Here is a 20393-nt window from a genome sequence, read left to right on the forward strand (position 1 = left end):
CGATTTTAGTATTTTTCTTTGGCGGTGGTATATTTCAACGCGACAACGGTCCCACTCAACTATTTTCGCAACACGCGACGATACGAATTTTCCACATTTCTTTGTTGATTTCTGGAAAATCGCTGTATATAGACCGAATAGCCGACTGCAGACTGAGCACCAGGTAAACGCGCGAGATGAGCGAGACCATAAACACCGCGGCTCAGTTCCCGAGCTTCGAGAAGCCGACCGTGCAGTTCAATGAAAAGGGCTGGGGTCCCTGCGAGCTGCCCGATACGTTCAAGGATGTGCCGTACCAGCCGTTCAGCAAGAACGATCGTCTGGGCAAGATCTGCGACTGGACGAATACGTCGAACAACGACAAGAAGTACCAGAGTGAGTTTATTCCCCACCCGAAACCGACCCACAAAATACTAATCGCCGAAAGTGAGGTTAGGTAGGTGTGTCGTGGCATGATATTGTTGCTAACATATTGGTGGTTGGTATTCCATTCGCAGACAAGTATGCCTCCAGCTTTGGCACGGGCATTCAGTACTCGTACTACCATGAGGAGGACGAGACAACCTTCCACCTGGTGGACACGGCCCGCGTCCAGAAGCCGCCGCACCAGCGCGGCCGGTTCCGCAACATGAGGAATTCGCGTTCCGGTCGTGGCAGGAATGCCCGCGGTGGCCTTAATACTCACGGCATGACGACGCTCAGCGGCAAGAATGTAAAGGCCCGCGATCCGCGCCATGGTCGCGGCATGGGCAAGAAGTTCGGTCATCGCGGACCACCACCAAAGATGCGCGAATCTTCGGTGGCCGTCCGCGCCGATTGGGCATCCATCGAGGAGATGGACTTCCCGCGACTCATCAAGCTGTCGCTGCCCAACATCAAGGAGGGCGTCGATATTGTCACCTGCGGCACGTTGGAGTACTACGACAAGACCTACGACCGCATCAATGTGAAGAACGAGAAGCCGCTGCAGAAGATCGATCGCATCGTGCATACGGTGACCACCACAGACGATCCCGTCATCCGGCGTTTGTCTAAGACCGTCGGCAATGTCTTCGCCACGGACGCCATCCTGGCCACCATCATGTGCTCTACGCGATCGAACTATTCCTGGGATATTGTCATCGAGAAAGTTGGTATGTTAAATGAAATACGAAATATAATAATAATAAGAGAAATAAATAATAATTGTAACCTTATTTTAGGCGACAAGGTGTTCATGGACAAGCGTGACCACACCGAGTTCGATCTGTTGACCGTGAACGAGAGCAGCGTGGAACCACCGACCGACGACGACAGCTCATGCAACTCCCCTCGCAACCTGGCCATCGAGGCGACTTTCATTAACCACAACTTTAGCCAGCAGGTGCTTAAGACTGGAGACCAGGAACCCAAATACAAGTTCGAGGAAAGCAACCCTTTCATCAGCGAGGACGAAGATATCCAAGTCGCCAGCGTGGGCTACCGCTACAAGAAGTGGGAGCTGGGAAGCGATATTGTAAGTGTTGCATAATCCAACTTTAAAGTTGGAATATTTTTCTATATTATGTTAAACTATTGTCTTATACTTTTAGGTCCTGGTAGCGCGTTGCGAGCACGATGGTGTCCTGCAGACGCCAAGCGGCGAGCCGCAGTTCATGACTATCAAGGCACTCAACGAGTGGGACTCGAAGTTGGCCAATGGCGTGGAATGGCGTCAAAAGTTGGACACGCAGCGCGGTGCTGTGCTCGCCAACGAGCTGAGGAACAACGCATGCAAGCTGGCCAAGTGGACTGTGCAGGCCGTCCTGGCCGGGTCCGATCAGCTAAAGCTCGGCTATGTGTCGCGTATCAATCCGAGAGATCACTCGCGTCACGTCATCCTCGGCACGCAGCAGTTCAAGCCGCATGAATTTGCCACTCAGATCAACCTGAGCATGGACAACGCCTGGGGAATCCTGAGATGCATCATCGATCTGGTGATGAAGCAGAAGGATGGCAAATACCTGATCATGAAGGACCCCAACAAGCCGATCATCCGTCTGTACGACATCCCAGACAATACTTTCGACTCCGATGACTCGGACGATGGCGAGGGCGATGACGAAGGTTTCCAGCAGGTCTACAACTACGCGCACAACAAGATTTAGACGCCACGCCCCCCTACTCCTGCATCCCTTCCAGTCTTGGGCTCTTTTGCCACAACCCGCTAAGAATAACCACAACTGATGTCCTCTAAAGGAAAAGGTCATGTTATAGGCCCTAGCTTAAGCATTTGTATTCGATTTAAATTCAGATATTTCCTAGTAAATCACAGAGGGCGAAACAATACATGAATTTTTATTGGTCCAGGTCTAATGCCGGGTACTTGTGATAAAAACTTTCGACTGAAACACCGAGGTCTTGTACGTAAATGACTGACTCATTTCCCGGACTCATATATAGTAAGCTGATTGTGCGTGTCGGGCATCTAGTTAAGATTTAGACATTGTTTAAACTCTGACGGTTAAAGATGGTCTTCCTACAAAGAGTGTACATATCCTTCCTGGTCCTGCATACTCAATTGCTGATGTACCTGGCTGAGTCTGGTAATATATGTTGCAAGTACTCCACATTGTATACGTTATAACATTCAAGAAAATGATTCATTTGGATATGGGTATTTCCTTGAATTTTAAAATATAAATAGCTTTGTTTCGTCCAATCATTATCTAAACATCCAATTAAAATGACTCACATAATATAATATTTATTAATATCCAATTCTTTACTGTATCAGAATATCCGCCTTGTAATCTGGATGAGAAATGCATTAGTCTAGCCCGCTGCACATCACTCTTGCCCTTTCTGAAGCCCCACAACATGACGCCAGCCGAGAAGGCGGTATTCGAGGACAGATATTGCGGCTATGGCCCCAAGGGGCAGGAATTATTGGACAGAGTTCTCATCTGCTGCCCAAATATGGGACACATTTTGCCAAATACCCAGATATGTGGACCAATCATGCCGGCTTATCGAATTTTCGGAGGAGAGGAGACGCAACCCAACGAGTTGCCTTGGATGGCCCTGATTCTATATGCGCATCGCAGCCGTTCGGTGTGGAATGAAAGACTCGTGTCCAGGTGCGCTGGATCCCTGATCACAAACCGCTATGTGCTGACCGCAGCCCATTGTCTGAGGATAACGGGATTGGATCTCAGGAGGGTGCGCCTTGGCGAGCATAACATTTTAAGCAATCCCGACTGCGTCACCCATATTAATGGTAGGGAACACTGCGCTCCAGAGCATCTGGAAATTGACGTCGATCTGAGTATCAAGCATAGGCACTACATGGTCTTCGAGGAAAGGCCCTACAACGACATCGCCCTGCTGCGATTGAAGTTTCCAGTACGGTTAGTTGCACTTGACCTGTCATATCTTTTACTACATATATATATATATATATACATTTCATATGTCTTTAGCTATACCGCTCAAATCAAACCCATCTGTGTTCAACTTGACTATATCTTCTCGAATCCGTCCTTCAGCAACCATAAGTTGCAAATAGCTGGCTGGGGACTCTCTCATAAGCAGGGCTATAGCAATGTGCTGCTACAGGCCTATGTCAATGGCAGGAACGCGGACGAGTGCTCATTGAGTGAACCATCCTTGGGATTGGACAAGGAGACCCACATATGCGCCGGCAACCTGGGAGGCAATGACACATGCAAGGGCGATTCCGGCGGTCCGCTGATGGCCATCATGGAACGTGGTGACGAGGAATTCGTATATCTAGCCGGAATCACATCCTACGGGTACAGTCAGTGCGGATACGGACCAGCAGCTTACACAAAGACATCCAAATTCGTTGAATGGATTCTATGGAACATGTACACTAATATATTCCAATGAAATAATCAAAATAGTAGAATTTGGTTAAGAAAAGAAATATTTATTGTCCGGCACTGAGCCCAAATTATCGCAAAAATAAATTAGGAAATTTCATTGAGTCATTGGGATTTATGAGTTTGTTGATCCATTTTATTCTGTATATTTAGTGTCAGATCGAGTTTGGATGTCTAGCATGTCGGACAGACGTAAAGTTTATATTTTGGTCCTTCTCCAGGCCATTTTCTTCAACCAATTGGCTGAGTGTGGTAAGCAAAAGCAATGATTTTTAAGTTTTCGTAAAAAACCGAAGATGTTATATCTTGCTCAATAATATCCTTGCAGAGGATGTGTGCTGTGAATAGGTCACGTTCGACCCCATGAATTATAAAAATTATCATATCCATCGATCCGTTTTATTATAAATCATATTCAAAAATAATAATAATAATAATATTTCCACATAGACTCGTACTGCTATACTTTATCGGGGCTTTCACTTATCTATTTTTGTAATTTATAGTTCGGTTATCAAGCTGCCAAAAGGATGAGAAATGCACCAGACTGGTTAGCTGCTCGCCGCTTATGAACATCCTTAGGCCCCGGGGCATGACCCAGGCGGAGAAAGATGTGTTTGCACACAGGCAGTGTGGCCTGGACCCCAATGGACACGAGTTGTTGCACATGGTTTATGTCTGCTGCCCAGAGTTGGGTGACGTCTTGCCCAACAAACAGACCTGTGGACAAACGACGCCCGTGTTCCGAGATCGGGGTGCCGAGAATGCAGAGCTTAATGAGTACCCTTGGATGGTATTGCTGTTATATGAGAATCGGCTATCCTTGATGTGGAATCAACGAACTGGTTGTGCGGGCTCACTGATCAACAGTCGCTGTTCACACATGAACACGAATATATTTAAAGACTTACAATTTTGGGCTCCGTTCATATCTTATGTAAATGAATCGAGAGCGATAAATTATATTTAGGATTTTGTTATCTAAGGCGACATGGGTGCATTGCTCAAAAACATGTAATTTAAGTGCACACTACATGAGTCAGTCACTTGAGATCTTTCCCCGCCTCCTAAAATAGTCCCTTAGTGGGAGACCACAGATAAGGTCCTCGCCGCTCAAGATAGGCAGATGTGCCCGAGCGTGGGACCTCGATAAGGCGGGGACTATTTACTTAGGCCTCTGCGTAGGCCATTTACTTTAAGATGCGATTCTCATGTCACCTATTTAAACCGAAGATATTTCCAAATAAAATTAGTTTCTTACAAAAACTCAACGAGTAAAGTCTTCTCATTTGGGATTTTACAGTCGCTATGTGCTGACCGCTGCCCACTGCGTGATCGGTGGTTACTTGACGCAGAATGACCTGGTTCTGAAGAGTGTGCGCCTGGGCGAGTCCACTACCGACTGCATCACCTCGGAAAGCAGGTGTCCACATTTGGATGTGGAGGTGGGGCAAACAACAGTACATCAGGGTTTCACTTCGAGTGGCGGAACTTACCGCAACGACATCGCCCTCCTCCGATTGCAATTCCCAGTGCGGTGAGTAGCAGTGATCTCCACCCTAATCTCCACATCTTATGGAAATTTCTTTACAAACCCGCTAGATACACGAAAAAGATCCAACCCATTTGTCTATTGGACGCCGAATTTCCCCTACAGGATTTGAATTTGCAAATCTCTGGCTGGGATCCGACTAAAAGCAGTCAAACGTTGATCACCAGCACGGTCAAGGAAAGGAATCCTGCTGATTGCTTGAATAGGTATCCCAGCTTTCGCTCCGCGTCCCAAGTATGCGCCGGTGGTCAACGGAAAGGGGACACCTGTGCGGGCATCTCCGGCAGTCCGGTAATGGGCATCATGGGAAGCGGCGTCGACGAGTTCGTCTTTTTGGCAGGCATTGCCTCATATGGACAACAATATTGCTACTCTGCTGGTATTCCAGGTGTTTACACAAAAATTGGCCACTTTTCGGAGTGGATCAAAGCGAATTTGGCTCCCTAATTTTAATAAAGAATTCATATTTGCAAAATTGGAATAGCATCTGTTCCATTAATCCACTACTATAAAGTAATAGACCTATAAAACCCCAAAAGATAAGAAAAAGCACTGAAGATTGTTTTTTAAAAAACGTGTTGTTCAAAAAACATAACGTGCCGAGAGAAGATTAAGCATAAATAAATTTCTAATAACTACACCGCTGGGTTTGCCCAGCTCAGCAGAACTACTATGTAAATATTAAGGCAGGGAAAGACCACCCTATTCACATAGCTTTTGCCTTTGTTGCAATCTAGATGGTATTGAGTCCGGAGATAACCTCTGCTAATCACGCCCAATGCATCGGGAGAGAATCGGTGACAGCGAAACTGCCGGACAGCTTGGTTAGTATCAGCTTGGAGCCCATAGCGACGAGATGGCTTCTACGGAACGGAATTTTCTGCTACTGTCACTGGTGGTCAGCGCATTATCCGGCTTGGTCCATCGATCAGGTGGGTAAGCTGTCCTTTGGGCAAACAATATCCACAGCAACTGGATGCAATGGTGCTTCTTTCAAAAGTATATAGTTCTATATATATAGTATAGTATAGTATATAGTTTGAATAAAGCTAGAAAAACTAAGCACTTGACCTTGTTGATTGTGAGAATAAAAACCATAACAACTAATAATCAAAGAGTTTTTGAAAACTTCAAATATATTAAATATCAACATATAGTTTCCCGGACTAAGAAATTTTATGAGAAATATTAGACATGAAGTCCATTAGTAGAATGGATTGCCTTTAATGGATTGGTTCAGAACCGGTTAGACTGCATCGTAAATCGCGCTCTTCTCTTCCAGACGCAGCGGAGATCAGCTTTGGCAGTTGTACGCCCCAGCAGAGCGATGAGCGCGGCCAGTGCGTTCACATCACCAGCTGCCCCTACCTGGCCAACCTGCTGATGGTGGAGCCAAAGACTCCCGCCCAGCGAATCCTTCTCTCCAAGAGCCAGTGTGGCCTGGACAACAGGGTTGAGGGCTTGGTGAATCGAATCCTGGTCTGCTGTCCGCAGAGCATGCGGGGCAATATCATGGACTCGGAACCAACTCCTTCGACGAGGGATGCACTGCAGCAGGGGGATGTGCTGCCTGGAAATGACGTCTGCGGCTTCCTTTTCGCTGATCGCATTTTCGGGGGCACCAATACGACCCTCTGGGAATTCCCATGGATGGTATTGCTGCAGTACAAAAAACGTGAGTAGATTACCTACCCAGGCTCTATTTTAATCTCTTATAGGAAGGTTGTTTCACGAGGTCACCTGTAATCATTTTTTAATCACTTTTTCAAATCAAATTCTCCAATGGGGGGATCATCATTATAAGAAAACGCATATTCAATATATACAAGGCTATTATTAGTATCTAATCAATTTATAATATGTACTTGGGAAACGCTCTTTATCCTTTCAGTTTTTTCTGAAACCTACACTTTCAACTGCGGCGGTGCATTGCTCAACTCGCGCTACGTCCTGACCGCTGGACACTGCCTGGCCAGCCGAGAACTGGACAAATCCGGTGCCGTTCTACACAGCGTTCGCCTGGGGGAGTGGGACACTCGTACCGATCCTGACTGCACCACCCAGATGAACGGACAGCGCATCTGTGCACCGAAACACATCGACATTGAGGTCGAGAAGGGCATCATCCACGAGATGTATGCTCCCAATTCCGTTGATCAGCGTAATGACATTGCGTTGGTGCGCCTTAAGAGGATTGTTAGGTATGTGGTCCAGAGATCCCTCAATTATTCCACTGACTTGCTTTTTTGTTTTTGCCACAGCTACACCGACTACGTGCGTCCAATATGCCTTCCCACGGATGGTTTAGTCCAAAACAACTTTGTGGACTACGGCATGGATGTGGCCGGCTGGGGACTTACCGAGAACATGCAGCCAAGTGCGATCAAGCTGAAGATCACCGTCAACGTTTGGAACCTAACGAGTTGTCAGGAAAAGTACTCCAGCTTCAAGGTGAAACTGGACGATTCTCAGATGTGTGCCGGCGGCCAGTTGGGCGTGGATACATGCGGTGGCGATTCCGGCGGTCCCCTTATGGTGCCTATATCCACGGGCGGCCGGGATGTCTTCTACATTGCCGGCGTCACCTCCTACGGGACGAAGCCCTGCGGCCTCAAGGGATGGCCCGGCGTCTATACCCGCACGGGGGCTTTCATCGATTGGATAAAGCAGAAATTGGAGCCATGATGAATACATACTTAAATACATGATAACCATGTGAAAAGCGCGATGTAGATATTGGGGTTTAATCAATTCACATGAGATCGGCACTGTCAAGTTTTGCGAGCACAACCGGTTGTAATAATATCGAACCACTTTTCTGTCAATCTGTGATCAGCAAAGTCTGGTAGTAGCTTGCCCACGTAATTTCCCATATTCTAATGGAAAAGTAGAGGAAAATCTCTGGAACTCATTTATCTCTGTTGCAATAGCCATCTCACTTGTCAATCTAGACGGCAGATGTGCCGGAGAGCTTGGTCAGTATCGGATTGGGTTCTGGGGTATCGAGATGGCTTCCATGGAATGGAATTTTCTACTATTGCTAATGGTCATCTGCGCATTTTCCGAGTGGGTCCAACATTCAGATGGGATGCCATAAACGACAACGATTTCACCTGGATCCGCTTAAAATTTTGAAATATATCCACACACGAGGTGGAGAAGGGCATTGTACATGACCAATAGTTGCCTAATTCCGTAGACCAGCAGAATGACATTGCTTTGGTTTTGAAAAGGAGTGGCATTGAAAAGGAGTGGCGGGTGTGTGGGATGTGTGAGTATTCCATAACTTCTTCATCATTGTTATTCATTCACCAGCTACACCGACTACGTGCGCCCCATTTGCCTGCCCACGGGCGATCTGATCCAGATCCAATTGTGCGCCGGCGGCATGTACGGCTATGGATACCTGCGATGGCGATTCTGGCGGTCCCTTGATGGTGTCCATATCCACAGGCAGCCGGGACGTATTCTACATCGCTGGCATTACTTCCTACGGCACGAAGCAGTGCGGCCTCGGTGGATAACCCGGTGTATATACCCTCAGGGGGGCTTTCATCGATTGGATAAAGCAGAAATTGGAGGCATAATAAATAAAATTGCTAGTTTATTCACATTTCTCGCATTGGCTAGCTTACAATATTACGTACATGGTGCTGATTGGACGTGGGATGGACTAACTAAGCTAGGTTCTAGTGGAATGCCTACAAATATTCGCGTAGGCCAGCGTTCACAATATTCGCAACAAAACATTAAATTTTATTTGTTAGCTGGCCTGATAACAACATAAAGTAAAACTCGCTGACATTACATGAGGCGGATTCCTTTAACAATTTATGCTTAGTTGCGCGCTATATATAATTCAGCTTTGTTTGTTGTTTTTTAAACTAATAACCAATAATCGTAGAAAATTTTGTTTAACTAAAAGGCTGTCTGCCAGCAATACGAGCGGATAGAAATTCGAGATTCGAGATAGGGGCTATAAAACGCTGACACTTGCCGAGGGCCAGATCAGACTCCCAAAACGCAGGCGGCAAAAGTCTTGTGGTTCTTCTGATAGGCACCATTTTCATAGGCATACGCTGGCCAGGATGAGTGGCAATCAGATCTCCTCCGGAGCAGCGCGCGGGGCAGTGCCAATTCCAGTCGCAATGCCATTACGTTCATCCGTAACCAGATTGGCACCCAAGGCAGTTAGCTCGCTTTGAAGTTGGCTCAAAACGCGCTTGACCGCTATGCAAAAGCCTCGACTGCATGGTAGCAGCGGGAATTCGGGTAGCTCGCAAGACGCCTTGTACTCCACAGGCATGTCTAAGAAAATGGATTATGAATAATCGAGCAAAACTGAGTTATTGGCTGACTCACCCTTGATTTTGGTTATATTTTGGCGCTGTGCCTCAAGAGAATACTCCGACCAGGCCCGCATGCGGGCATACAGCTCGGTGCCAAACTCCTTGAAGTGCTCAATAAGTTCATTGCGAAAGATGAGCGGCGGATTTGTCAACTGCTTCACCGTGGATTGGGCAATTTTTATGATGGCCATCTCGTTGTAGACACGAGAGTTCTCATTGCCCAGTTGGGTGCCTAAAAATAAATGGCGAAACCATTTTAAGTTCAGTCTATGGCATTGAATAGAAACAGCACTTTACCTCTTTGCTTTTCGTAGCCCGCCTCATTATAGTAGGGCTCATCGACCAGTATGAGTCCCTGTATGGAGACGAGCACCTGGAGCATGGTGCTGCTGGGCGACCAAACTTCGTTGTCGCGTCCCATCCATGTGCCAAGTAGCGACACACATACCCTGCCACCCTCGTACAAGTTTGGATTGAGACGATCCGTGCAGTAGCTGATGTAGTGGCACACCGGCGGGCTCTTCGGGTAATCGCGCCCAAATTGAAAGTCGAAAAAGAATAGAGCGTTCTGGTAGGGCGTGCGCTTGGGACCCACCATCATTACAGACATTAGGTCCATGCGATCCTCGTAGGCACGTACCACAACTCCGTTAGGTAGCGAGGACTTAAGCATAAGATATTCCCGCTGCACAGCTCGCTGATACTGCGCCTTGTTGGCCGGGGTAATCAGGTTGCTAATAAAATTATGTGCAGCTGGTGCATTGGGCAGCACTTGGAAACAATTCTCGTCCACGGAGGGCGTGTCTGGAATTATTGACCAAGATGGTGAGGAGCAGGCCATGGGACCTGTCTGGTCAATAGCCGGCAGTGACTCGGAAAGCGCGTTGAGATTCAATGGCTCTTCCATAGCTTCGTCCTCAGCCATTGTATTGCACTCGGTAGCACCATCATTGGCTAGTTCCGCTTCCTGGCTGACCGCCTCAATAGCTTCCTCTGCATCGCTAACATCCTCTTTCTCTTGCTTGGGATTGTCATTTGTCTTGCCCAACGTCACAGCGACCGTCTTGCGAATTCTGGCCATTTGAAACTTGATCAAATAACAGAAGACTTCGCAGACGTCAGCATCTCCACTTGCAACCAATTCAATTTCCAAATCATCCATTACATTTATTGTGGGATGCTTTATGTCCAACTTATTTTCGCTGTCTGGATGATTATTAGACTCGTCAGAGGTGATTTCACCGCGAGAGTGTACGCCAGAATCATTCTGGCAGCAAAGGATAAGTTGTAAAAAAAAAACAAAATTCTTTATTGTTTGAAGGACTCTTACCTTAGTACGATTTTCAATCGCTTTTGCAATGCTTCTACGTGCGTTGGCGAACATTTCGTTGTACTTGCAGCGATACTCCCTCACTAGCGGCGGATCTTCTATTACCTCTACTACCTCCACCTGGTAATCTTGCTCCTCCGAGATCTCATCCGTGCTCTTTTTGCATAGAACTTCATCCATCTCCGTAGAGGATTTTCGCTTAGTAGGACTTGATGATGACTGAACAGACGGATCCATTAAAACTGGTTCCAACTCAGCTTGGAGCGTTGATGACTCTTTGGGAACGGCGGCCGACGTCTCTGGGGTCTCTGGGGTTGCGCGCTCATGGGTGGCACTGTCAGAACAAACTTTAGAGGTAATAGGCTTGCAACGCACAATGCCTTTGAAATTAAACTCGTCGAAAAATTTAGTATTTAGCAAACGGTCTAAGGCCCGGCAATTTTTGTACACATCCAGCAGATCGTAAAGCACTTCCGCTTTCCGATTGGGATGTAAAACGCGGAACATCTTTTCTAGCACTTTCATTGCCTCTGTGGCTCTGTCAATGCCCGTAAGAATGTCGTCATCGTTGTCCGATGACGATATGTGGCTGTTTTCCGATTCCGTCTCCCACGAGTCTTCGGATCCATCTGATCCGTAGACATCTTGATCTTGTTCATTTTGTTCATCTTGTTCAAATGGTTGAAAGAGATCCTGAGGGTAGCACAATGTGATATGGCCCTTCGCCCACCAAACACGCACACGACCATTCGGGTAGTTGTCGATCACCTGACCAGCAGTAGAGTTAACATCCTCACCCGTGAAGTTTGACACTCGGATCACCACTGTGCCGGGTCGGTACTGGTAATCGGTGTGATCCTTCATGTCATAAACGCTCAGCTCCTCCAATCCTTTGAACAAAGGGCTAAACAAAATATATAGAATTATAATTTATATAGCTAAAAACAAAAAAGTGCACTCACATTGGATTATCAATATTCGTGTAGATATTGAACCACATGACCTTGGCTATGCGTGCATCATGGTCCACGCACTGAATTACCCCGTAGTCTGTGGCTCCCGTACTGATATCGTTGGCTTTGGTCACAAAATCACCGGGAAAGAATTCATGGTTGTCCAAATGATGAATAGGATAGAGCTGAGTGGAGTGAACGCCTGACTCCACCGTGCCATCCTGCCAGACGACCGTCACCGAGCTGTAAACGACCAGCGTTTCCACTACGATTTCATCGCCATCCTTGGGAGTGGTTTCCTTTTTATTAAAAGGCGAATAAATTGTTTTCTTGACAGAGCGGATTTTTTTCTTTACTTGTCGCCTCTTAGCAGATCGCATCGTTATTCTGGGAGCCTGGACTTCGACACCGGCTGCAGCTGTGGTAGCAGCGGACGGAGGCAGTGCGTCCTCAGCAACCTCCACTTCTTTTTCGGCAGTCATCGATTGATCAAGTGGCTGCATGAACTCCTCGAACTCATCCTCATCCTCCGATGTCAACACATCCTCTTTGCTGCGCTTAGACGACTTGCAAGCATTGTGAGTCTGGTCGCTTGGCGGTCGAGGCAGTCGCATACCGCTGATTTTATTGGGCATGCGGCGGAACTTTGGTACACTGCGAGCATTTCCACTAGTGGAAGCAGATGCGTTCAATTTGCTGGCCTTGCGCTGCATTTTTTTCTGGGCGTGAAAAATGGGGATGTACTTCTCCGCTGTAATACGTGAAATACAATATATATATATATAATTTATTGTTACCTCTAAACCTATTTCCTGTTAACATCCTACCTTGTTCATTTTCCCAGTCGGCATATTTAACTAATAGATCACATTTTGAATATTTGAGGTAGAATCGATCGTGAATTTGCAGCTCGTAGGACTCATAGAGGCTAAGGCGCTTGACTTTGTGCAGTTCCTCACCCTTGATCAAGGACCTTGGCTCCTTTAGAGGATCGCTGTCTGTGTCATCGCTGCCCGTGGCATTTCCGATTGCACGGCAGGACCAATCCACATTAATTGATGTAGTTTCTACAGACTCCACGGTGTACTGGATAAATAAGGTTATTTTCAATTAGCGATAGTATGGGAGGGCCTTCTTTAGTTAAGTAAAAATGTAATTAATCTACTATGACAAATCAAACTAGGGCGAATGCTACATAAAATAATAGCGTAACTAGTATATACAATCGGTCAATCTGAGACTACAAATCTATAAAGGATTAATATCTCCCTACCACAGCACGACCCTTGCGAGTTAAGGGATGGGTAATCTCCGGGGTCAGATTCTTGACACGATCCGGGGGCGGCATGCGACCGATTACAATGTTTCCTGGAAAGAAGACATTCGGATTGAAGACCGTGCGATCGCATTCGGACACAGCATCCTTAAACTTGTGGAAATCGTTGGAGGTGATTTCCACACGGGCACCGTTGGATGATCTGCAAAAAAATATTGAAAATAATGTTCGCCCGAGTTGATTGAGAGATATGAAACATACTTGAGCACAGCGCACTCATTAATGTCTATGATGGTGCCTATCCAGGTGTCCATGCAGAGAGGCACATATTGGTTCCACTCGGATATCGGACGCAGTCGCTCGGCGGGCACATTTTTAATGACCATTCTGGAGCCCATTACCATAACATCGGCGCGTACATTGACATCCCGCACGTAGCCCGCCTGGCCAGCCAAAACGTTTTCTCCTGGCAGACGCCTCCGCACCACATCGCCTGGCATTAGGGTGCGATCCGCCAGACCAATCTGTGTATATGCCACATGTTCGGATGTCGATGGAACAAAAGAAAAGAAGCAAACAAACACGTGTCAAAAGAACTTGAAGAGCAAACTCAAAACAGTTGTGAAAACAGTTATTTTTTTGGAGAGACCGTGAGACTTACATAACCTCAATGGAGTTTACTCACCGACTGTTCCGTCATCACCATCTCCTTGCCACCCGGATAGAAGGCCACACGCACCTCGCCCCTGGACAGCGAATCGACATCTTCCTCTTCGGAGGAGGAATAGGTCTCGGTCGTTGCGGTTACCAAGCCAAAATGGACGCGACCGCGCCGATCAATGCGAAAAACCCCATCCTCTAAGAAGAACTGGGACTCGGTGTTACCCTGGGCTTTCGATGGCACCTGGCCACCACCCGATCGACGGGAGTGGGAATTTGCGTTATGGCGGCTCTCCTGGTTGGGGGTCCGACCCAGCTCCTGTGAGGATGGAGGAGGATTCGCAAGCGTCGGTGTACGCGGAGCAGCCTCCGCCAAAGACTGTTCCTGCTCCTGCTGCGGTTGACCTGGTGTACCACCTGGAGCGGCCGCACCCGCCACATCGCTCATCATGTTACCAATCGTAAGCTGGGAACATGGACGGCAAGAACTTTGCCGTGGCGAATGCTCGGTGAATATATTTCTTCTCCCTTTATTGGCCACTAATTATTACAAATTCCTATAATATGCCCGACGAGCCACTGACACACAAACACACATCTAATTTACGGACACTGGAGCAAACTATAAATTTGCTTGGACAATTTCGCCAACTTCTTTCGAAAAACTATAAATAAAACAGGCAAAATCTACAAACAAAACGAGAAACTTTGATAAAAAGAATTTTGTGACTGAAAAATACCGGAGTTAGATAAAATCAATGGTTCCGAGTTCCAGTGCCTTTAAGCGAGCACTCGAACCATTATCTTGATAACAGCGCTCTGTTAAGAGAAAACAACGGTTGAAACAAGATGAGCATTTGCCCGCGAAATTGAAATGGGATAGTCTAAATACAAATTCAGTTACTCTCAATTCCGTAAAATAGTAACGCGTGTTGTTGTCTGCCTAAAAACTCACCGTTACGTTGATATAATAATGTAAATGTAAATGTGCTTTTTCCAAAAATTTCTATTATCAAATGTTAATTTGACACATCGTTCAGGGACTACTTGTATTTTAGACATGTACAGAGCCAAGTGTATCACATCATAGGCGCACTAGCATCAAAATGCTCCCTTCCTTTTCCAATAAAGGTAACGCTCATTGCGTTCTACCAAGTTAAAACAAATTCAATCTCATTTTAATACCCCGTTAAGCATTTTCCATAAACAATGAAACTTGGTTTAAAAAGAATTGTTTATTCACAAAAATTTTAGCATATATTTCTTCCAATATTGCACTTGGTCTACATATTGTCACATCTAACTATCATAGGCGGAGCGAACTGGTGGTGGCGCACACCAAAGGAGTAGCCCGGTCCACTCTTGCCAGGACGATAGTACATGAGGTCGTAGTAGTTGGGTCCAGGTCCGACATTCTCGCCCGGAATAGTGGTGCGCGGCTGCATCGAGTATATCGGAGCACGTGTCAGTTTGACATTGATATCACCACCGCCATATGCAGCCGGACCCGGAGAATTCGTCTTGTTCAAAATCTTTGTTTGTAGTCCCCTGAGATACAGGTACAAATAAAAATAGGCAACTTAGTAAAGGAATAACTATGGTAGGATTGAAATACGCACATGCTATAGCTCGGGACTCCAGGACGAACGGCATTGACCTCGTACTTGTAGGCATTGGGACCGGGACCATCCTTCTTGAAGTTAAAGTCCGTTCGTAGGCCCATCGAATACGAAGGAGCATTAACCCCCTTAAAGAATGGCCTATTATGAACATCGTGTGCTCCCGGACCGGGACTGCTTCGCTTATCTACGATTAAGCAATTTAACCAAAAACGTTCTTGTCTTCAGTACTAATAAGTTATCTTACCGATGACATTGGTTCTGGGCGCCATCGAGAACTCCAAACCCTTGCTCGTGCCATAGCGAGTCAACTTGTCCACCTTGTAGGCCCCTGGACCAGGACCCAGATCCTCACCAGGAGCACGGGTGCGCATGCCGAAAGAGTACTGCGGCAACCGCTGTTTGCGGTTGTCATGCTTATCATAGCCCACAGTGGGGGGCAGCATGTAAACGCCGGGTCCAGGGCCTACAAAAAGCATGTATAATATATTATTTACCACATTACAATTTTATGAATTCTCACTCACCAAAAGGTCGCACCGCCATTTTTGTTAGTTTTGTGCAATATTAGAAAGAAAATCTATTTTGAAAATTTAGAACCCAATATTAGGTGTTGGCCGAACAGATTCCAGTAGCAGAATGAGGCTTTCATAGAACTTCACATCGCAGCTCCATTCGAAGTCAGAGCCATAGCACACTTGTTATAGAAAAGTTTTACCACCGTAATTCCTTCACACATAACCCATTCAAATATTAATTACGTAATTCTTTTTATTCCGAAAATTTGATCATAATAACCTAAGTTACTTCAAGACATGGCAAAGTGATTTTAATAATAGGAGATTCGAATTTTATCGGAAAAATAAATTGTTTACGAAAATCAGCTCCAGATATATTGCTTTATTGAGCCAAAGGAACGCCTTATTTGCACACTCAAGGTTGTTTGCTATTTTGCTGGACAACTGGGCAGTACAGCTTATTCCACATCCATGGAGTTGTAAAGTTGTTTATACCTAGATCCCCGCCCGCTGCTTTGGAGCAGCATATCATTATGCTGTTCCCTAAGGGCCTGTTAAAAAAAAAAACACATATAAATAGTGACGGCTTAATCGAAAAATATAAAAAATGTTGATACCTTTGGATCGTATTTCTGATGCAAGTAGACCAATATTGGGCCATAAATCATATTGAAAATGCCGACAATGCGCATCAGCCAAGCAAATCCAAAGGTCTGGGCCAACTCCCCGCCAATCAGGGGAGCTATAAAGATGATAAAAATACACTTTTTTTTTTAGAAAAAAAAAAAAAACAATATCCACTTACCTAAGCAATAAGCCAGACTGACAGAGGTCTGCTGGATAGCATAGACTGTTCCGTAGCTGGACATGGAACTGCTGCCCTCACCCTGATCCTCCTGAGCCAGTGTTGCATCCACAAAGGTGGCCAAGAGTGGAACCAATGCGGCATCGATTACTCCAATACCCAGTCCCAAGGCAAAATGGGGCAGCAATAGTTGGGCCACCGTTGTAGCACTGGGTATCTGCAAAGTAAATAATATATTTGCAATATATTTCCAATTCAGGTTTTATAAAAGCAGGGCTCTCACCAGAATAGAGGCTACTCCCACCAGCAACAAACTGATACAGGACACCTTAACCTGACCATATTTGTAGGCAATGCTGCCGAAGAAGTTCGTGCCCACAAAGTAGCCCACAGAGTCTGGAATGAAAACGGTGCCCAGCTGCCACTTGTTAGGCTTTAGATACTGGATTAGCCAGATGGGCAGACAGGGCTCCAGCATGGCCATTGTTGAGGTTGAAAACCAAATGGCCAGCACAATGGCCAGGATCATTTTGCATTCGAGCAGCGATCGCCACTTGGGTCTATCCTCCACCACAACCTCCGGTTGCACCGTCAGATCCATGGTCAGGAGCTGGAGGCCCAAACTTAGGAACATCAGAGTGGAGAGAATGATAAAAGGCGCCGATTTGCCCATTAGGTCATACAGAATTCCACCGAATGGATAGCCCAGCAGCACACCCAATGCGATGCTGCCCAGGATGATGCCCATCACCTTGGAACGACGTGCCTCCTCCGGATAATGCTGGGCCACCAGGCTCATGCCGCATATGTTGATGCAAGCGGATCCCACGCCCTGCACAGCCCGGGCCACCAGGAGAGCCCAGTAGGATTCACCAACGGTGAAAACTGAAAGGTAAGTTTGGAGAAAGTTGGATATATCGTTTTACGCATTAATAAAATATAGAAATATAATACAATATAAAGTTCCATAGAATTATCAAAATTTGTTAAAAAAAAAAAAAAAAACTGAATGTAGAAGAGTTATCTTCTCCAATATTAATTTATCCGCCTGATGAGGTGTCTCCCAATTGAAAAACCAATCAATGCCCCCAAAATAGACCACTTACCCAGCGAGGAGAGGAGCAGGAAGAAGGTGCCGACCACAATGGGAAGGCGGTAACCAAACTTGCTGGACGCATTGCCGACAATCGGATTGAAAATTAATTGGACCAGAGCCTTCATGGCCAGCAACAGGCCGATGGAGCCATTCTCCTGCGTCAAGGTCAGCTCCTTGTTGCTGTTGTCATTGCTGCTGTTGTCGTGGGTGGGGGGATGGCCGGAGGCCAGCTTCCTGTTCCTGCTCTTGTGCCCAATTCCAGTGACATTAGTGCCGCCCGACTGGCCAACCGTCAGCTTTGGAGGCGATTGCATGGACGTAGAATTGTGCGGGGAGTTGGTCGTTGTGGCGATGCTGGTGGTCGTGGTTGTGGCTTCTGTGGACAGCTGGAGCAGTGTGAAGTTAACCATTGATTTGCCCGGAATCGGATGCTTAGAAATGTACAGTTGAGGATGACCGCCGCCTGGCGATTCTCCAGACCGATAGCCAAGTTTCGAGAATGACGATGTGTCCTCCAGACTCAGCACTACCGCGGACGATGTATCCGCCTCCAGGCTGGCCAGATAATCCGGCAGGATGGGCACTGAAAATGGCGAAAATTACCGCGTTTATTACCGCGCTTATCTGTAATTGATTTGGCCATTACCAATTACGGTTAGCAGCATGTTATCTAGCAGCAGGGCCAGGTAAACAATCACGGCAATCAGGCAGCGATTGGAGGAGCCATTGGCTCCGGATGGAGTGGAGCTGCGTCTGCCCGGGGCATTCAGTTGAACAGCCGCTTGGTTTTGGGATTTCGATCGGGAGTTGGAGTGTATTTGAGCACGGTTCGATTTCTCCGACATGGCTAATTGGACGGCACACTGATAGCGCCAAATTAGGCTGCCATATGGCTCGCGATACGCGCCACAAAGTATGCTCCCGAGTGTATCTATCCGGAGTGGCAACAGGTGGTGGTGCTGCCACAACGACGTATGTGCGAATATTGAAAGGCGGCGACAAGTTGCCTTTCCATTTTATTGACACCAGACGAACCGAGCCGAGTAAACGGCCCGAACAGCCAGTTCGCCAGGAGGCCGAAGGCAGCCGGGCAGAGCAACAACCAGGCCAGATGGATCCCACTCCAAGGTTCTATTCTGTTTGTGTCTGTGTTCAGCATGGCTACGATGGTGACCTACAGGAGGGTATGTTGGGTTTTAAAAACCATTCTACGCATCAAGGTGGTTCTCTAGTTTTTATATTCTTTACTTAAAAAAAGAAAGAGCATTCATTAGTTGTACATAACAATTTTTGTATTGAACTGTTAATAGTTTTTGTTAACACCAAACTCAGCCGCACACACATGGCTTTAAAGCTTTAGCCATGACATGGGATTCTTTATTATTAGCACTCCCCTGGATATGGAAAGGATGGTGAAGGGATGGGTGAGATGGAGATTAAAGACATGGCTTAAAGACTCGGCAAAACGAGTGTGCCGCGGCCCCGATAAGCGGGCTATGGACTTTTAGCCTTTAGTCACATTTTCCGTTTCATTGCATCTCCTTTTTTCCGTTTAAATTTGGCCCCGACCAATTTGTGATGAATTTCTCGTTCTTTATGCTGAAAATTGATTTTCCTTTATGGAAGGAGAGTGTGGGGCAGCTATTTATAGTCAACGTGTGGCATAAATAACCGAGTAATTGCTCAACAAAAAATCTGCTAATCCGTCACCAAATAGATGATTGCGCTGACAGACTTGATAAGAACACAATACACCTGTTGTGCAAATTTGCCATTAGTAGCCACTAATCTACGCCCAGCCCACTTGGGCTTAGTTAAATATTTCCATTTATTTACTACTCCTTAAACAAATTCCTTAACCCATTAGCGACGACGATAAACATTGAAGTCCTCCGATGCAGGACGTCCATATCGCGTTATTTTGCCCACATGATAATCTGCTGGGCCGGGTCCCTGCGGTATCCTAGGACTATTACACGCCCTCGACGATCTGCCAAATGAGAACTGTGGACTTCGCTGCATCCTCTTGTCGCAGTTCTTAAACCCAAAGGTGCTGGGCAGATTGTAGGCACCAGGGCCAGGTCCTAAAAGAAATGAAATGATGTTCAACAAGTGGAATTTGCTTGGGCTCGGAAGTTTCTTACCAAAAGAACGATTGCACGACATGCTTTTAAACTAACGATTTCAAAATTTATTTATTTTAGCGAAGTTTTGGAATCGATGAGCGTATGCAAAGGTTACGAAAGGTCAGGAACTGTAAGTTATTTTTAGAAATATGTAAAATTTTGAAACTCTAAAAAGAGTTGTTTGCCGAACGAGATTCTACTTGGGAATGAAGAAAACTTCCCGAACTCCCTTTAACTAAATGGAAA

General features: G+C 46.3%; 8 protein-coding genes and 1 non-coding gene across 13 annotated transcripts, besides 1 other annotated feature; 5 read left to right on the forward strand and 4 right to left on the reverse strand.

Annotated features, from left to right (window-relative positions):
• Nucleotides 1–24: 24 nt before the first annotated feature.
• On the forward strand, nucleotides 25–2303 carry eIF3d1 (eukaryotic translation initiation factor 3 subunit d1). The gene is made up of 4 exons (NM_079739.4): nucleotides 25–375; nucleotides 498–1133; nucleotides 1203–1495; nucleotides 1572–2303. Exons 1-4 carry the CDS (start codon nucleotides 177–179, stop codon nucleotides 2124–2126), a joined length of 1683 nt encoding a protein of 560 aa, NP_524463.2. The 5' UTR covers nucleotides 25–176; the 3' UTR covers nucleotides 2127–2303.
• Nucleotides 2304–2488: 185 nt separating this feature from the next.
• On the forward strand, nucleotides 2489–3966 carry CG16710 (uncharacterized protein; the record flags this gene model as incomplete). The annotated part of the gene is made up of 3 exons (NM_142910.3): nucleotides 2489–2564; nucleotides 2756–3368; nucleotides 3441–3966. The coding sequence occupies 3 exons, from the start codon at nucleotides 2489–2491 to the stop codon at nucleotides 3868–3870; spliced, it is 1119 nt and encodes a 372-aa protein (NP_651167.3). The 3' UTR covers nucleotides 3871–3966.
• Nucleotides 3967–4042: 76 nt separating this feature from the next.
• Nucleotides 4043–6523, forward strand: CG18754 (uncharacterized protein; the record flags this gene model as incomplete). 2 transcript variants are annotated; one of them, NM_144395.5, is made up of 4 exons in its annotated part: nucleotides 4043–4115; nucleotides 4370–4691; nucleotides 5167–5400; nucleotides 5466–6523. In NM_144395.5, 4 exons carry the CDS (start codon nucleotides 4043–4045, stop codon nucleotides 5860–5862), a joined length of 1026 nt encoding a protein of 341 aa, NP_652652.3. In that variant the 3' UTR covers nucleotides 5863–6523. The 2 variants fall into 2 exon arrangements, with proteins under 2 accessions (NP_652652.3, NP_001262877.1); NM_001275948.1 differs by lacking the exon at nucleotides 4043–4115 and having other exon boundaries at nucleotides 4334–4691; nucleotides 5466–5983.
• Nucleotides 4738–5165: a mobile genetic element.
• SPE (Spatzle-Processing Enzyme) lies at nucleotides 6241–8133 on the forward strand. Its single transcript, NM_142911.4, has 4 exons — nucleotides 6241–6347; nucleotides 6698–7090; nucleotides 7307–7616; nucleotides 7677–8133. Exons 1-4 carry the CDS (start codon nucleotides 6272–6274, stop codon nucleotides 8098–8100), a joined length of 1203 nt encoding a protein of 400 aa, NP_651168.1. The 5' UTR covers nucleotides 6241–6271; the 3' UTR covers nucleotides 8101–8133.
• An 859-nt stretch (nucleotides 8134–8992) lies between these two features.
• CG10254 (uncharacterized protein) lies at nucleotides 8993–14969 on the reverse strand. Of its 3 annotated transcripts, none has more exons than NM_170081.2 (10): nucleotides 14939–14969; nucleotides 14009–14511; nucleotides 13585–13847; nucleotides 13321–13525; nucleotides 12875–13133; nucleotides 12057–12798; nucleotides 11095–11998; nucleotides 10062–11031; nucleotides 9778–9996; nucleotides 8993–9723 (listed from the first exon to the last, which is right to left on the reverse strand). In NM_170081.2, the coding sequence occupies exons 2-10, from the start codon at nucleotides 14432–14434 to the stop codon at nucleotides 9515–9517; spliced, it is 4197 nt and encodes a 1398-aa protein (NP_732888.1). In that variant the 5' UTR covers nucleotides 14435–14511; nucleotides 14939–14969; the 3' UTR covers nucleotides 8993–9514. The 3 variants fall into 3 exon arrangements, with proteins under 3 accessions (NP_732888.1, NP_001262878.1, NP_651170.1); NM_001275949.1 differs by lacking the exon at nucleotides 14939–14969 and having other exon boundaries at nucleotides 12057–12346; nucleotides 12404–12798; nucleotides 14009–14712; NM_142913.2 differs by lacking the exon at nucleotides 14939–14969 and having other exon boundaries at nucleotides 14009–14712.
• On the forward strand, nucleotides 13992–14674 carry asRNA:CR43903 (antisense RNA:CR43903). The gene has a single exon (NR_074054.1).
• A 237-nt stretch (nucleotides 14970–15206) lies between the features above and the next one.
• CG10252 (uncharacterized protein) lies at nucleotides 15207–16231 on the reverse strand. The gene is made up of 4 exons (NM_142914.3): nucleotides 16130–16231; nucleotides 15850–16068; nucleotides 15603–15789; nucleotides 15207–15531 (listed from the first exon to the last, which is right to left on the reverse strand). Exons 1-4 carry the CDS (start codon nucleotides 16146–16148, stop codon nucleotides 15267–15269), a joined length of 690 nt encoding a protein of 229 aa, NP_651171.1. The 5' UTR covers nucleotides 16149–16231; the 3' UTR covers nucleotides 15207–15266.
• A 126-nt stretch (nucleotides 16232–16357) lies between these two features.
• prt (portabella) lies at nucleotides 16358–19013 on the reverse strand. The gene is made up of 6 exons (NM_001104417.2): nucleotides 18668–19013; nucleotides 18032–18604; nucleotides 17209–17810; nucleotides 16926–17142; nucleotides 16738–16862; nucleotides 16358–16671 (listed from the first exon to the last, which is right to left on the reverse strand). Exons 1-6 carry the CDS (start codon nucleotides 18864–18866, stop codon nucleotides 16579–16581), a joined length of 1809 nt encoding a protein of 602 aa, NP_001097887.1. The 5' UTR covers nucleotides 18867–19013; the 3' UTR covers nucleotides 16358–16578.
• A 300-nt stretch (nucleotides 19014–19313) lies between these two features.
• Nucleotides 19314–20340, reverse strand: CG31468 (uncharacterized protein). Of its 2 annotated transcripts, none has more exons than NM_001275950.1 (2): nucleotides 20166–20340; nucleotides 19314–20105 (listed from the first exon to the last, which is right to left on the reverse strand). In NM_001275950.1, the coding sequence occupies exons 1-2, from the start codon at nucleotides 20185–20187 to the stop codon at nucleotides 19885–19887; spliced, it is 243 nt and encodes an 80-aa protein (NP_001262879.1). In that variant the 5' UTR covers nucleotides 20188–20340; the 3' UTR covers nucleotides 19314–19884. The 2 variants fall into 2 exon arrangements, with proteins under 2 accessions (NP_001262879.1, NP_732890.1); NM_170083.3 differs by having other exon boundaries at nucleotides 19834–20105.
• Between the last annotated feature and the right edge of the window lie 53 nt (nucleotides 20341–20393).

The sequence above is a fragment of the Drosophila melanogaster genome, chromosome 3R (genome assembly GCF_000001215.4).
Source record: "Drosophila melanogaster chromosome 3R".
NCBI classification, from domain to species: Eukaryota; Metazoa; Arthropoda; class Insecta; order Diptera; family Drosophilidae; genus Drosophila; species Drosophila melanogaster.